General features: G+C 30.3%; 1 protein-coding gene across 1 annotated transcript in view; it reads left to right on the top strand.

Annotated features, from left to right (window-relative positions):
* The window catches only part of KLHL18 (Kelch like family member 18), a 55,364-nt gene extending 43,074 nt beyond the window's left edge, over window positions 1-12,290 (top strand). Inside the window, exon 10 of the mRNA XM_075366188.1 lies at window positions 2,361-12,290. Coding sequence (XP_075222303.1) covers window positions 2,361-2,580 — 220 coding nt within the window. The 3' untranslated portion in view covers window positions 2,581-12,290. The remainder of the gene's footprint in view (window positions 1-2,360) is intronic.
* The last annotated feature ends 5,168 nt before the right edge of the window (window positions 12,291-17,458 follow it).

Here is a 17,458-nt window from a genome sequence, read left to right as displayed (position 1 = left end):
AGATTATAGAGGTAGAAGAATTCTGTCATTTGGAAGTAGAATTACTAAAGGTGGACGAAGCAGGAGGGATACTAAATGCCAAATAGCACAAGGGAAATAGGCTTTCAGTCAGAAATATAATTTGCTTACATCAAAAATTAATTGAAATGTCAGGAAGACATTTTTTAATGTATCTGGAATGTAGGTCTGTATGGAAGTAAAACTTAGACGATCGGAGTACCTGAGAAGAAAAGATTAGAAGCTTTTGAAATGCAGTGCTACAAGAGAATGTTAAAAATCAGATGGGTGGATGAAGTGACAGATGAAAGGTATTGTGGCAAATTGACAAAGAAAGAAGCATTTGGAAAAATATAGTTAAAAGAATAGACAGACCTTATAGCCACATATTAAGGCATACTGGAATAGTCGCTTTAATATTGGAAGGAGAGGTAGATGGGAAAAAGTGTGCAGGCATGCAACGTTTTAAATATGTAAAACATAATAATACTTGTTAGGGAGTAGAATGTAGGTGGTACACCAAAACGAAACAACTGGCACTTGATAGGGAATCTTGAAGTACTGCATCAAACCAGTCAAATGATGACAAAAAAAAATAGGAACAGAGTTACAGAAGTTTATTGCCCACCATCAAGTTACGCTACCTTTGTATGATAACTATAGCATAATTTTGGTGCTTCTTGTAAAATTTGCTAGTGCCCTAGTTTTCCCCTTAGAAAAAAGTACCCAGGAGGTTTTTCATGCAAAATTTCCCTCAGCTATCTATTGATGTTTTTTTGTATTTTTACATGTGATTAAAAACTAAGCTGCTATTGGCAAAAAACTGAAAATTTCTCTTTAATTTTTTTTTATTAACAAATTAAATAGTTAATTGCTCATGTTCGCTAGGGCACACTTTTATTCTGCATATTTTTCCAAACCCATTCCAGTAATTTAGTTGTTGTAAATTTTTTCAAGGTTAATATCTCTGTTGACTCATCTATTATGTATAAAATTAATAAAGGGAAGTAATTTATTTTTATTTTTTTATGTAATATTTGGCTTATTTGTAAGAATAATTTAAGTAACTATTAAATATTTATTGGTGTTAAAGATTGATTAACTTTTTTTATATTAAGTAAGAACTTTATTGGAAAAATTATATTAATGTAAAATATATTTTGTTAGATAGACCTTCTCCTCGCATAATCTGTTACCTGAATGCAAAAATCAGTAATATTTATTTATATTGAAGAAATAAACAGACCATATGCTTCCACATATCTTCATTAGGGGTCGGACTGAATGATTTATAGTTTCTTACTTCCATATTGCACTAAAATTACAATGGCGAGCTAGGTTGTTTTTTAATGCCTCTTTTAATTCTTAAAATAAGATTTATTAAGATTATTAATATTTATTAATAATTTTGAAATTAATTTAGTTCTCTGATTAAGGTCTTTAATTCCTGGAGGAAAAAATATTTTTGTTGCAGCACATATTTAAGCTAAGTTAATGCAAAATGTCTTCATCTGAGGGATTGTGGCTAGAATTGGTGCTGGCTGTCTGTAGAGATATTAAGGTATTCTCAGGGTGAAATTATTTTCTTATGATGCAATTCTTCCATGGGTAAATCATTCATTCACCTTTTTTCCATATACATGTTTCCTTCTTCACCATTTTGCGATTCGTGCATATAGGTTGGACCCTAATTGTTACTTGAGTATCTTTATTCTCTTTTAATTATATAATAAAACATATTGTTATTACGTAAATCATGGTCATACTGGCAATGGATTATTTGAAATTTTAATGTATCATTATGTCAATTTTATGGTTTTACCAGTTTCAATGATTTCATTGTTTCATTGATTTCAATGAATAGTATTAAAGTTAATTCAAGTGAAAAGTATTCACATGATTATTTCAATTTTAAACTTACTTTGAACAGATTAATCTTAAACTGTTAGCGACTAATTGGGATAGATAGCATGTTTGTAAGCTAACTTATCAGCTCAAAAATTGATTATGTTGAAGGATAATGATTTTAAACAGTTGACAGAGTATACTCATGAACATTACTAACTTTTGTGACCTTTTATTTTTTCATGTGTTAATTTTATGAAGATAATTTTATAAATTCATTTTCTAATTATTCTGTACTTAGGTGTAAATATCCTTTTTGGTAAATATAATAATTATATATATATATTTTTTTTTATATAATCAAACAAACCATCTTAGAATAGATTATTGAGATAAGACATAGCTTACCTTAATTTTTAATAAAAGTACTCACAAGATCCCACAGTTATGGATGAAATAATTTCAGTAAAATAATATATTTTTCTCTATTATTTTTTATGTAAAACTTATTTTTTCAGGTGGAAATTTGTTTCTCCAATGAATGTTATGCGAAGTCGTGTAGCCCTAGTTGCAAATATGGGAAAACTATGGGCCATAGGTGGCTACGATGGTGTATCAAATTTAGCCACTGTTGAAGTGTATGATCCAAATACAGATTCTTGGTCTTTTGTCGCTTCAATGTGTGCTCATGAAGGAGGTGTAGGTGTTGGAGTGATACCGATATGTAAGCCTGAATAAAATATTTAGGAGTGGTGAGAGAAAGGGATTTGATTCTCTTTTCAGTCAATTCTTTATTACATTATATTATTGTACTCGTATATATTTATTGTAAATTTATTTTATTATTATGTAATTAGAATATAATTTTGTACTGGGATCATATCTGGTGGTTATTTAATGATTTATAACAATGGTTGACACTTTTACTTAGCTATCAGTTATTCCTCACACCAATTATAAAACCTGCACCAATGATAACTATCACTTTGCCTTTACTTCTAAGGTTGATGATTCAATTGTAAGAACAAATAAATAATAACTGTTTTCCAAACTTGGTTTAGTAAATTTTTATGGTAATAAGGCCATTAATGTAAGTTCTACTATGTACTGTCTGTTTCGGATCTTTTAAATGAAATTATTTTCAGTTGTTATGAGTGGGAATAAGTGCCTACAAAACTGGTTTAGATTGCTTGGTTCAGCATTGAAAAATCTTTGAACAAACAGATTTTATGTAAGTGAATTTTACATATCAAGTCTTGATAATAATTTAAGGAATTAAGAGTAAGGGATTACCCTTGGACAAATATATATATATATTTTTTCTTATGTGGCTGTTATTTTTTCTAAATTGGAACCTGTCAGCCTGGAAAACACATAGCTTAGTAAATATGGTTGCTGCACAATAAAATTGAACATTTGAACAAAATTTATGCTTCAACCATTCCTGGTTTAGGACCTGGGAAAGAAATTTTAAGAATATTGTAATTTTCTTAATTACAATAATTTTTTTAATAAATAATGAAAATAAATGTATAATGTAGGGTTATTTGAACTAAAAAATTCCAAAAGAAATTCAGTACAGGGAATACATTTGCCAAAAACTAAATAGCAAGAAATGTGTTAATGAAGGGTTATTGAAAATTATTTATCAAACATCAAATGGCTTTAAATTTGAATTTGCAGATAAAGAATTATTAGTGACAACATATTTATCACTTCTATAATTTATATATTTTAATGTTCTGTTGACTTTGCTGGTCATATAAACAACATTAATACAATAATTTAATTTATCTTAATCACCAAATTATGTCGGTTGTCACTTATAATTGTAACTATGAAATTTTTAATATATCAAGAATTGTGGGCAAAAGTGGCATATGCAAATCTTTATTAAACCATTTCAGATCATGTAGCCATTAAACTGGCTATGTATGGCGTCAGTTTTAAAATGCTGTTACAAAATCATTTTATATGACATCTAAGTCGGTTATTTTGTTTTGTATTCACAAAGGAATCAGTTTTATTACACAATTTGAACGACATTTATACGATGTAAAATGTTTTATTTAGACTAGAAAGTAGAAAGAATATGCCATTTTTTTCTCAGAAATGTGCTTGTGTGTGTGTGACTTGTGTATTATATTGCTATGAGAGTTACAGATTTATTTATTATTTACAAAAACTGCTTATCTTACTAGCAACATATCGATGTATTGAAACACATAATAAATTATGATATATGGCACACAAAAAAAAAAGAAGGTATTTGTGGTCATAAATACGTCATTTTTACTTGAAGTCTATAAATATCTTTTCTGACAAATGATATCGGTAAACATGTAACAATAATGATTCGTAATGAATAACACTATACAGTAAAAATTGTTTTTTGTCGATCTGAGTAGCCTTTTGAGTGGTGGGAATTTTTATAAAATGTAGTTTTCTGAATCTACTTTCACTTATACTAACATATGTTACTAATGTTACTCTGATTTATGACACGGGTTTTTCAACATATTTTGCCCAATTTTCAACCGATTTGCTTGAAAGTATTATTTTTAAAATCAGCAAACTATGTTTCATAAACACAAAGAAAAAAAAAAATTTTGCTAATAAAAAACGCGGTAGAAATGCACAAAAAAAATTCTGCAATTACATTATCGTAATTTTTGTACTGTTTCAATTTTTTTTTTTGTTACAGGCATAAAAAATATCCAATCGTAATGGTTATTTTTGTCAAAATCTGTTAAATCTCTTTAATATACTGTAATTTTTTGAAATTTTTTTCACAAGAGGGTAGCATAAGACTATGAAGGGAGGCAATCAGATACCAACATATTTTCGCGGAGCGCTAATCAACTGCGGCGGATCATTGTGATGGGAAAAGGTTAAGGCTGTTTGATCTTAAGAACCCATGTCGCGGAAAGCCATGTATAGACCTCCAACTTATGGAATCCATTGCAACTGATTATATGGCAAGAAAGCATTTAATTTAGTTAACAGCAAACATCAGCATGGCTGTGAAATGGTGTCCCATCTTATTAAAAAAATATTATCGTTGGAATATATGAAAGTCATTGCAGTTATGTTCTGTGAGTGCAGGCAGGATATTCTGTTTGTGTATTATGTAACTGCAGTTGTAGATATTTATCATTTGGAATAGAAACATGAATGCCCGTAGTAGAGTGAATGATTTGAAGTATTTATTCATTCCTAGCTGATTCAGTACTTACCTGACCAATATAAACCGATTATTGTAGTTACCTGTTCTTACCTTTTAACTAATTTTATTTAAAACAGATGGAAATTGACAGTACGTGGTTAAACTATAATTATAGTAGACCATCATTATTAGCTGTACATGGCATTCATTTGTATTTTTATAATTTTTGCTAAGAACTATGTGCAGAATTTTATTTTTCAGTCATGTTTGGAATTGTTAATGTATATTATTCCACTTTTAGTAGATTTTTTTTGTATGAATGTACTCTCAGTATTTTATTAGTGTTACATCTTGTTAATTAAGCATAACATTTAACATTATATAAATATAAATTACTATTAGGAACGTATGGTTACTAATAAATAATGAAACATTTAACAATCATGTTCCTAAATTAGTGTTGATTCTTTTATTGCTGAAGATAATTTTTAAATCCTGAATATGGCCTGAAATTATATAATTATCTTGATTTTGACTATAAAAAACTTTCCAAATTTAGAGTTAGGTGTCTTTAACCCTATTCTTGGCAAGGATATAAATGTATGAAAAAAATTATTTTTGCTTATACTACCACTTAGTTATCATGGAACAGGAAAATTGAAAGGAAAACAAGATGTCATTAATTAGCATTTTACCAGCTGTTCCTCTAAAGGAACATTGCCAAAGTTCGTAGAATTCACCACTCAATTGGCATGTCCCTTAAAAGAAACATTACCAACAATGTTATAAATTAAAACCAAATTTAATTTCTATTCTATTTTATTTGCAGTACAAAAATGAAACTGCACATTTAAAATATAGAATTATACATGATATTATTTTAAAATATACATTATAGATTGCCAATCTTTTGTGTTGGTTTATGGAATATTACAAAGCAGTTTTTCTCTACTTAACAGTGCAGAGATGGAAACAACATTTTGTACACATAAACATTGTTTTCTTTTGGCATAATTTACATCGACCTCTGTCATTAATTAGTGTGGAAAGTGATTGCAGTTGTCCAGACAAGTATCTGCAGGTGGATGAGGCGCTACTGGTTTTTCTCACAGTTTTAGCAGGACCAGGAGGTGTTGCCAATGGTCTTACAAATTTAGGCTTACTTTTTGTGATTAATGTTATAGCAACATCATAACAGAAATTCTTCAGTGGCAAGCCATTGCAACTTGTAGTTTCTTTTTTTTCTGTACCATAACCAAGCATTATTAACTGCAATATCCAAGAGATGAGAAAAGGTGGCAATGTACCATCTGTGTGTTCGTTCTCATTTCGGTCCTATTTAATGAGGCCAACAAATCCTGCAAGTCAACACCACCCATGTGAGTATTGTACTCGCTTACAACTTTTGAGCACGGGTCTGGAATCTTTTTCTTTTGTTCTTTGCTATAGCGGGGGACATCCTTAACATGAAACTTAGAACAACTTTCTGACCTAGATCAAAATACTTTTGTTACCAATTAGTTAATGTCTGTTGGAAAAATGTTTACCCAGCATGTAATATGTCGTACATTATACTGGTGCCAGCATGTACAACTATTTTCAAGCCCCATTTTTTTGGTTTATTAATATATTGCTGTTGCAAGCCAGCTTTCATACTTTTATATGGTAGTATCATTTCATCAATAGAAAATTTTTTTTTCATATTCTATTTTCAAACTGTTTTGTCTGACACTGAAGTACTGGTCATATTTTGAAAAGTCTGTCAGACAAGTCACACTCCTCATTATTTACAAAATGTAAATAACGCCTAAGTAGCGGATACTGTTTCAAGGGCATAATGTTGTCGATTTGATCATATCTCAGATTATACAACCAATAATATGTATATGAATTCATTTTTATGAGCTCATCAATAGCTCAATACCTATAAAGTCACATATTTCCATTATGTTTGTATAGAATCTTTTAGTGTTTTGTGGCTGCTATGTAGATTGCTATTATTAACAATACTGACATGGCAATCGTCATCATCAAGAAATATTTGAAAATAAGACAAGAGGAGACAAGTCATTATCCGTGACTGAATACTGAGCATCTTTTAGCAATGTAACATCACCATGAAATGTTTCCTTATTCCAACTGAAATTCATTTTCATTTTAAATTGTTTACTTACAGACTGGTTGTTTCTGTTGACCTATCCAGTTCCTACTGATGGAGAGGTGGTGTATTGTTTAACATGTTCAGATGAAGTAACCTTTTTACTAATTTCAAGTTTTTGTTCCTGGTTTGACGATCAGTTGTTTACTGTTTTGGAATGCTAGACTGATTTGAAACATTTGTAGACTGTTATCCATTAGTTTTCTAAACCTCATTTGCTTCTACAGCAGCCGTAGATGTTGAAGATTGAGAAACAACTTCCGTTTGCAACACTTCAAATAATTCTGGAAACAACATACCTCTTTATAAAACAAAAAATGCTTATACAATCAAATTGGTTCACATAACATTACTCTGAATAGACAAACTTGGAATAACCAAATTAATTTTTTTTGTAATGAACTTACCATTCATTAAGTTTGTTTAAGTTGTCATCAAGTGTCTCTAAGTCTGGTCTTGCCGGTAACTCGTCCATTTTTCTACAGCAGTTTGATGAGTCCATCATCAAATGTTGAAGTATAATATTATCACCATCATCAAAATCAGATGATTTTGTACCGACTGGTGGTAATAATGGCACCATATCCAGCAGCATTTGACCACGACTCTGGTAATATCACTTCATTCCGCAAAAAATAAAAATGCATATTGTATCAGCAAATAATGCCAACAAATACCACTTATCCCAAAATCAGCTATGTCAACAAATACTATTATTATTGGTATAATGCACTAACCCATAATTATATTATCATGTAGTACGACCCATAATATAATGGCAATCAAAAAAATTATTCCATCCATAATAAGTAAAGCATTAACTAAAATGTTCATCACATTCAGACAATTACCTAGACATCTAAACAAATTGTTATGTAATATTGAAATACACAACAAATCAAATCAATTTTTTTTTTAATACCTTACTTCCCTGGGCCGAATCTCCCAATTAAGTATGATTCACCCCAGGAGAGTGTCCTTTGCTCAAACGCATAATCATAGTTACTACAATATGTATATTATTCAATACATTAATTTACAGTCACAAAAGAAAACAGTGCAATATATTAATATATGATCATAATCAATAATATAATACACAAATACACAACAATCTTAAATACACAAAATTGTAGCCATGATTAGTACAAAATATACCATGTTCAATGACATCATACACAGATGTCCAATACAATGTACATAATCCTATTAATATTTATAATCAATAAAACAGTATACAACACCTAAAAATATAATACACAAAAACAATCATAATCATTAATATATTTCATGATCATAACTGTATTCATACATCCTAAATCATGTTCATAGTATACACATAATATAAAGAAATTCACAATTATAACTTACAGACTATGGTCATTAGTACACAAACTCATAATCATTGCAATACATTATATCAATATATAATCATACATGGTAATACAATGCCCTAATATCATAAAAAATAATAGACATAATTCTATATATAGAATAATGTCCACCAGCTCCTTGGATAGCACAGGTAACGCTCTCCTTAATCTTCCACTCACTATCTTGAAAGCATTACCCCAAATATTTTCATCCAGTTGGTCGCACAACTCCTGCCATTTTGCATACTTGTTATTCATCACTGCGTGCTTATATTCCCTTCCCTTCTCTTCTCCTTCAAGGTTGCTCTTGCCTGTCTGATCTCTTCCAAGCCTCCTCTTCTGTTGGCCCTTTGCAGGACCCTGTGGGCTCTCATACTGCTCGCTTTTGCCTCAGCCACATAGGTGGTAACCTTTCTTGAGCAACGAGTCTTCACATGTCCTAGTTAAAACCTCCGAAAGAAACTCTAGGGATACTTCATCTAGGTGACTGATCCTCTCCAGTAATAAGAACTGCATTCTACTTAAACCTACATTATCCAATCCTCTGTGGCGTCTTTACGACCCTCAGTGACCATGAAGCCCCAACCTCAAAAAGGATTGACTCATGGTCGCTGAGTGTCTCCTCCTGGAGAACCTTCCAGGACCCCATCGACTGAGCCAGCCCCTGAGAAAGAAAGGTGGGATCAATAAACGAAATTTCATTTACACGCACCAGGGTTGGGAACCTACCATCGTTCAAACAGATAAGCCCCAACCCCGCCATCATTACAATCTCCAGCATTGCGTCATATGCGGCAACAATCGTATTAGTGTTGATTTGTAGGTATTTGACCATCACATTTTCCACTGCCAATCCTATGGCTGATGGCTTCACACTTTTGACAGCTCGGCTTAGCAGTGCACGTGGTGGCCATATACCCCACTCCTCCATATAATTTCATCCGCGTGGAGAAAAATCTTCTTACCTGTCCTCCTTCCAACATACTCAAGCACCCACTTGCAGATCGTAGCCGTACTATCAGCCACCACCCCACATCTGATATTGAGCTCAGTAACTTTTTTCAGAGCGCTATACAGGTCTTCAGCCACTAATTTAAAAACGCACCCCCAAGTCTCCTCTTCCTGATCACCTAAAAGAACTTCCACATCCCCTTTTTCCAGTATCAGCTGACCTCTTCTCAGTTTACCTTGCTTGATCATTCTCAGCAAAGTTGGAGTTCTCTCTAGCACTTTCTTTCTAAACTGTGTTTTATCATCCTTGGATAAGTCTTACACAATTACTAAATTCTCCCCTGGAACATCTAAGATAAATTCCTTTACCACCTTACATTGTTGGAAACACTCAGTCGACCATTTCTTTAGTACAAGGTTAAGCAGCTCCTCCTCCAATACTCTCTTTTTGAACTGCTCATTAATCTCTATTTTGGATCCGCACAGTTTAATTAGCAGCATCCACTCGGTCTCTACCACTTTTGTTTGCCTCTTCCTCAGCAAAGGCCTGAGCAAGCTCCACTGATTCAGTTAACAACCGCCCATATTCTTTAATTTCTTTCTTCATTAATAAAGCTTAAAACTAGTATAACTAATTTCACCAGTGTACTTGGCCATGTGGCTGCACAACTCAATTTTAAATTCACTATAAATTTAAAATTAATGAACCGAATTATAAGTTTTTTGTCTCAAAACATCCACCGTACTTAATATTAAAATATAGATACAAAAAACTTAACCAAGTTAACTTTATACCACCAATTTCCACAAAAAACACACAACTAGCTGCTAGCGGGAAGCATCACCATGTGAGTCCATATGTTATATCTGCCAAGTTGCAAGTTCACAAATTATTGTAAAAAAGTGAATACGTAATATTTAAAAATGTACAGTTATTACACAAAAAATTACTGCCTAATTGGCAATGTTCCTTCAAAGGAACAACATCCAATACATATTGAACAATGCAATCTTGGTGATGACCCTTTTAAGAAACATAGTATTTAAAAGTAAATACTAAGATAATACAGCTTTTTTATTAGCTAATAATAGCATAAGATAGTACAGTGAACATACCTGTTTCAGTTGTGTGAGTTTATTTGGTGAGTATTTAATAATTCATTAACATTCAGTAAGCATCTGTTAGTCACATTTACAACAAACCATATACAAGAGACATACAGGTTATGAAATGAACTGCTACTTACACAGTCTGCCTGCAGAATGCTCCACTTGTCGAACCCATAACTAAATGTTCCTTTCAAGGTACAATGCTTAAGAAGACTTATTCACTCCAAAAATATTGAAAAAATAAATGTTATGTTCCTTAAAAGGAACATTGTCAAGAATAGGGTTATTCCCTACAGTATTACTTAATGTATCTGATCGATTCATTATATTTTTATTTATAGACTACCCTTTCAACATCCAGATTAAGTATTATTTTATAATAATGACCATGTTTGGCTTATAAACATAAAATATTTTAATGTAATTTATAAATCAGAGTCCCACTAATCTATTTTGATAAATTCATTTAATAAAATTGCTCAATATATAATATAAAGTTGAATTTGTTAAATTTTATTATATGATTAAATCTTATACTGTAGAAATGTTTGAAATTATATTTCACATGCAGAGGTGCAAATAACACAACTTTCAGTAATCTGTTATAAAACCATTGTAATTAAAAATATTAAAATTGTAAAAATCAAATTAAATTAATCGCTAGTAAAATTGAATTTGAAGCTTTTTTTGAACATTAAATAAAATGTTTGCTTTCTTAGTAAATCAACTAAATCAGAGATATAACAGAGGTGTACTAATATTGTTACTCAATATTTACAACTACATACAAGCAGTTGTAAACCTGTTAACTACTACTGTTGCTACTTCAGCTGAAATTATTTTTGGTGATATTATTTCTTATTTGATTAGATCATTCAAAGAATGCAATTTAGTATTTTTTTTTTCTATAAATTCATTAAACCATGGTCTTCTAATGTGGATTCATATAATTTCAAAGTTGTTAACATTGTATTATAATTACTTTCTTCTAAATAGTTACCAAATGTTGTAGATAAAGAAGTGCTGCTTTTAGGTGTTTTTTAGAGATCTAAATGAACTCACCTTATTTAAACTTATTTTCTTAACTTTAAAAAAAATAGTTAAATTAATTATCTGCATATTGTTTCTAACATTTTTATATGTTGTAACTTATATTTATTAGTAATATTTACAATAAGAAGGACCAAACAAATATCCTACTCTAAAATATAATACATATTTATATATCTTTTAATAACTGTACTGTGTCGCTTGTTTGATATTGTTCATTCTTTTCTGCTTTAAAGTTTTATTCTCTGTTAGGTTTATTATTTATTTTTATTATTTTATTTTTTATTTACAATTTAAAACTTTCATGATCATCCGTCAGACCTAAGTCTGTCGACAGATATACTAAAGAATTATTTTTACATTAAGTAGTTAATGCAATAACCAATTTTATGTAGCAACTAAAGATATTATTCGTTTTTCTAATAGTTACGATAGTTATAATAGTAGTACAATTATAAAAATTAATTTAACAAAATTAAACTATATATTTAAAAACTAATGAACAAATTATTTCTTTAATATTTGTTATGTATTAGATTTAGTAACTAAAACTATATTCAAGAAACAAAACTATACTTAATTACAACTAATTACACAATTAATATCTTGTTGCAACAATTACATAAAGAAAATAAAACTAAGCTTTAACCATTCAACAATACATTATTTATTGATTATAATAATTATTAACATTAAAATAATAACTATAATCATGTTATAATTGCCTGAACTGCCAGTATAAATCCAACATGAATCCTGTTAGTATCTATTACATTATAGTTAATGCCCACTCAATGAGAAGTTTTTTAAATAATTTTTTTTTCATTTTTACATTATTGAGGTGATTCGGTAAAGAATAAAGTAATGCAGGAACAACATACTTCTTTAATCGTTTACCATAAGTATTATTATATCTATCTGTAATAAAGCTAATTGCTCTCAAATTGTATCCACTTTCTACATTTACCCTGTATTCACTGTTGTAAAAGTTCTTAAAAATAATTAAGAATTTAAATAGACCTCTAACTGACAGAAATCTTGTAAGATTATTTAAATTGGTGTCATAATTGTTATCAGAATCATAACGAGCAATATCTTTGAGGACCCTATTTTGTATTAAATTTATTTTATTTATGAGATATTCTGCGGCTGATCCCCATGCTGTCAAGCCATATCGAATAACAGATTCAAACAAGGATGAATAGGCTGATCCCCATGCTGTCAAGCCATATTGAATAACAGATTCAAACAAGGATGAATAGAGTAAGCGTTTACAGTGAATTGGTAATAGTGGTGCAATGTGGTGGAATTTCATAGCAACCACTCTTAAATTTTTACATATATGTTTTATATGGTAATCCCATCTAAAAAAAGAGTCAAAATGTACATCCAAATATTTGTATTTGTCAGCATTCGGGAGATGTTCACAATTACAGTTTATGTGGTAATTTTTTATACAGTCACATGTATGACAAATAATTTTTATTGGTCTTTGGGATCGAAGATAAGGAGATCTTAAATGTAAAACAACAGTTTTTTTAACGTTAATAATTAGGCCTTTGTCATGAAGCCACTTTAATAGATTATTAAAATCTTCTTGCATTAAAAACTCTGCTTCTTCCAATTGCTTGTGTCCAAGTGCTAAAACACTATCATGAGTGTATTGCAAAAGACGTGAATTAGAGATCGCGCTAGACATATCATTAACGTACAGATTAAAAAGTGTTGGGCCCAAGATAGACCCTTAAGGCACGCCACTATCCGTTTCGTATCTATCACTATATTTATCTTTACTTTTAACAATAAGTTTTCTGTTACTTAAATAGTTTTGTAGCATATTATTAAAAGGGCCATTAAACCCTAGCTTATTTAGGGCATCTAGAAGTTTATGATGGTCTAACGTATCAAAGGCTTTATGAAAATCTAAAAAATATAGTTTACTGTAATTGAAATTAAAGGGCTGACTTTATTAACAACATATTTCAAATCTTTGATCCGTATGCCTGGCGATTTTTTATCATTCATTGATGAAATTATGTTTTCTATTTGTTTAGGAGAACTTAAAGGTAAATGAAAAGACACAAGCTGCATGCAATTGCCACCCGTGAATTTCAAGAACTTATGTATACAATTATGTTTAATATCATCTACTGAAGTTACAAAGTGTTTACCGATAATCTCTGCAGCGACCTTACCCACGTCATTAGATGTACCGCTTACATGTTTAATTATAGTATCGTCTAAGTTATGCTTAGAGGGTAACCCCATCAAAGAGTTAAGTAGTTTCCAGTTACCATTAATATCATTCTTTTGAAAATTTTTAAATTTATCATTAAAATACTTCTCCTTCGCTTTTCGTATTTCAATATTAATTTTATTTCTGTATTATAACGTAATCTTTTTGATGTTCCAGGTTAGCTGGTGTTTTTTTCCATTTTTTGAAGTCTGTCTCTATACTTTATTTTATTTAGAATGTCATCCATCATCCATGGCTTTTTTCTATTTTGAATTTTAATCCTATCAGTATTTCTGCGAACTAAAGAACTGTTATACACAGAATTAATTATAGCAATGAATTTCTCATATGCAGATGGATATTATTATCCATCTTATTACCTAAGGTGTCATAATTTATGCTATCTAACTTATATCTAATTAAAGCATTATCTAAGTAAAATGAACCAAGACTGTCATCCATCTGTCATTGGGATGAATTCTAGTACAACAAATCTGCTATTACCACATAGTGATCAGAAATTTTAGTTTCAATTACTCCAGAAAAAATGTAATCAGGAAAGCCTCTAATAAAAATGTGATCTATACAAGATCTAACAATTACCCCTCTCTTATTTCCTCCCTCGTTATATCAGATATGCAACACATGAATCCCATTATATGTAATAAGGTTTCATAGTAACTAATTGCAGCATTTTCCTTAGTAAGATCAGTGTTCATATCTCCAATTAAGACCGCATTATTATTATTACAATTATGTAGAATATTTTCAAGATCATGTAAAAATTCATGAACATTTAAATCTGGCGGTCTGTAAAAGCATATTATCGTAAAATCATCGGTCTTAACGCCCAATTTCACTGAAACCTGAATGCATAATAGTTCACAACTTGAGACAGTCAAATCCAATATTATTCTTTCAGCACTGAGTGTGCTACGACAAAGAATTAAAATACCACCACCAGACCTAATATTTCGGACATAGTGATAGGAGTCATAGCCATTAATCTGATAAAAATCAATTAAACTTATTTCATTATCCGTAATGTTTATTTCCGTGAGAACTATCAAATCTACGTTACTATTACCTAGGTGAAACAAGAATTCATCCCAATGACTGCGAATAGTCCTAATATTTAAATGAAGTATACTCAATATATCTTGCGAAAATTCATGTAGATTCGAGTAGTAATTATCAATAGCCAAAAACAGGCCATTAAAAATATTATTTTCATTAATGTTTTCCATTTCAATAGAGATTCGAAAATATGTCTAAAACGCACAGATTACATAAGCTATAATTTGTATCCAAACATAATATAAACATTTTATTTCGAAACATATAAATTTTATTTGTAAAGAATAGTTTAATACTAATCGTTGTTATGGCTAATGTCTTATGTAGATAAGACAACTGTGTTTTTGCATAGGCAAAAACACAGTATAACCAATTTTGTTAAAGGGGTGGGAGAACATATATTCTATAGAACAAATGCTTGAATAAGATCGTAGGTGTAACTTAATGACATCAGTATCATATTATTTGATATCAATGTCATCACCATAACAGAGATAACATTTTTGAGATTGGCTCGCATGAGAAATACATCGTTACGTAAGTCAATTATCCTTATCAATTTAAAGCCAGTTTCTAAAATAAAATATTTTTCATTAAACTATGATTCACTTTAAGAAATAAACTGATGCTTATAAATATAGAAAAGCAGCTGCTGAATTGGCATAAAATTAAATTAAATGAGAGTCTTCCTTTTTTTATACTATTGGAACAGTAATACCAAGAATCTTGAGCCATCAATAACAGAATATGATAAATATAAAATGCAATAAAAAGATAGAAATAACTAGCACGTGAACTTACATTTACAGAACTGAATGTAATGTACATAATAATATTATTACAAAACAATTTTACACAGGGATAGCCGACCAAGTTCATTTTCGGTCCTACTGGAAGAAGCTCTGACTTCAGCTTTGAGTTCTAAAATGATAACTTTTAATTCATTAATACCAGTGAAATGTAATATTTCTTTAGTCGAATCCACTGATTTGTTGCCAGTAGATTTGACTGATTTGCGACACTCGCAACACATCCACTCTTTTTTCTTTTTCTGCGACATTCGCTGATATGTATTCTCCGTAATTCTAACGCATTTATGGTGGTAACCATATAAACAAAAACGACAAATAATGTATGTTCCATCAATCGGTAATTCTCCCTCAAGGTATTGCACTTCTTCATTTTCAAATATTTTCTATCAAACAGGATTACAATATAATAAAATATTTAACACTGGCATATAAAATACAACATAATTGTACAAGAAAATATACAGTTGTGTATTTAAGATAAGAACTGCTTATCTGCTACACTCTGAACAGGAATGCGAATAGAGCAACACACGTCCGTTCAGTACAGCAGCCAGACGCAGACTCTGTTAACTCAGGTTTCTGTTAACTCTTTCAATCCTGCATTTGCAATATTTAGTATAAAAAAAATGTTGAATTAATTTCATTTTAAATGAGTTTTAAGATACTAAAAATTTCTTTTTCACCACCATAATATTAATATTATTTATTATTAAGTGAATTACTATAAAAATATCCAAGTTTACTTGTTAAAATAGTTTTTAAAATATAAAATAATTATTATATTGATTATTAATTCCGAATATCAAAACAAAATTTCTTAGAAATCTGAAATCAAGTGAACAAAAATACTGAAATACTAATAAAAAAATGCATATTACAAATTTTTTATAGTTTTTTCTTTCTTATAACCAAATAAAATCACTTATAATATAAATTGTCTCTAATTGACCTTAAGATCTGCTCTCAAAGTACAAAAAATAGACTGACTCAAAATCCTGTTGTAGTAAAATATTTGGTTGTCTATTTTGTATGAAAGTTCACAAAAAACCTTTTATTTTTGGATAGACAAATGAACATTACACTTTATACAAAGAATTCGTGATCTTCCAGTACTTTTTTGATATTTACATAGAATAGCTAAGACATGTACCTCATGGCGTGGAAGGTGACCTACATCATCAAAGTGCACTTCTAGAGGTTGTTTTTCACCTGGCTTATGCTGTATAACTTGAATTGGAGATGGTACGCTACTATGACAACTATGTTTCTTTATCTCTACACTTCTACCAACCAAGAGTAAGCCTTCCATATCTCGAATTCTGAATACAAGGAGGTCCATAATCTTTTTTGGATTGATCCCAAAATTGAAGTCTCATTTGTATTCATTCCACCCTTGCAAAATAGCCATGTCAATACCATAAAATATAAATCTCAATGGCCACTTTTTGGATCTAATGAAAATCCTGTAGTAATTAATGCACTGGTTAGATAAGTCAACCCCACCCATACCACGATTATAATTCTTTACCATTTCTGGTCTATCAACCTCAACATACCTATTTTGGTGGCTGAGGCATCCTGTTTAACCGTAGGGTGCCTACAGCCATAATTTTCATTTGTCATAGCACATGAAATAAATTATCAGAAGAAAAATAATTGTCAAAGTATAATTAGTAACCTTTT

This window comes from Lycorma delicatula, chromosome 5, assembly GCF_047948215.1.
Source record: "Lycorma delicatula isolate Av1 chromosome 5, ASM4794821v1, whole genome shotgun sequence".
Classification (NCBI taxonomy): domain Eukaryota; kingdom Metazoa; phylum Arthropoda; class Insecta; order Hemiptera; family Fulgoridae; genus Lycorma; species Lycorma delicatula.
Note: the sequence above shows the minus strand (reverse complement) of the source record. Positions and strands in the feature narration are given on the sequence as shown.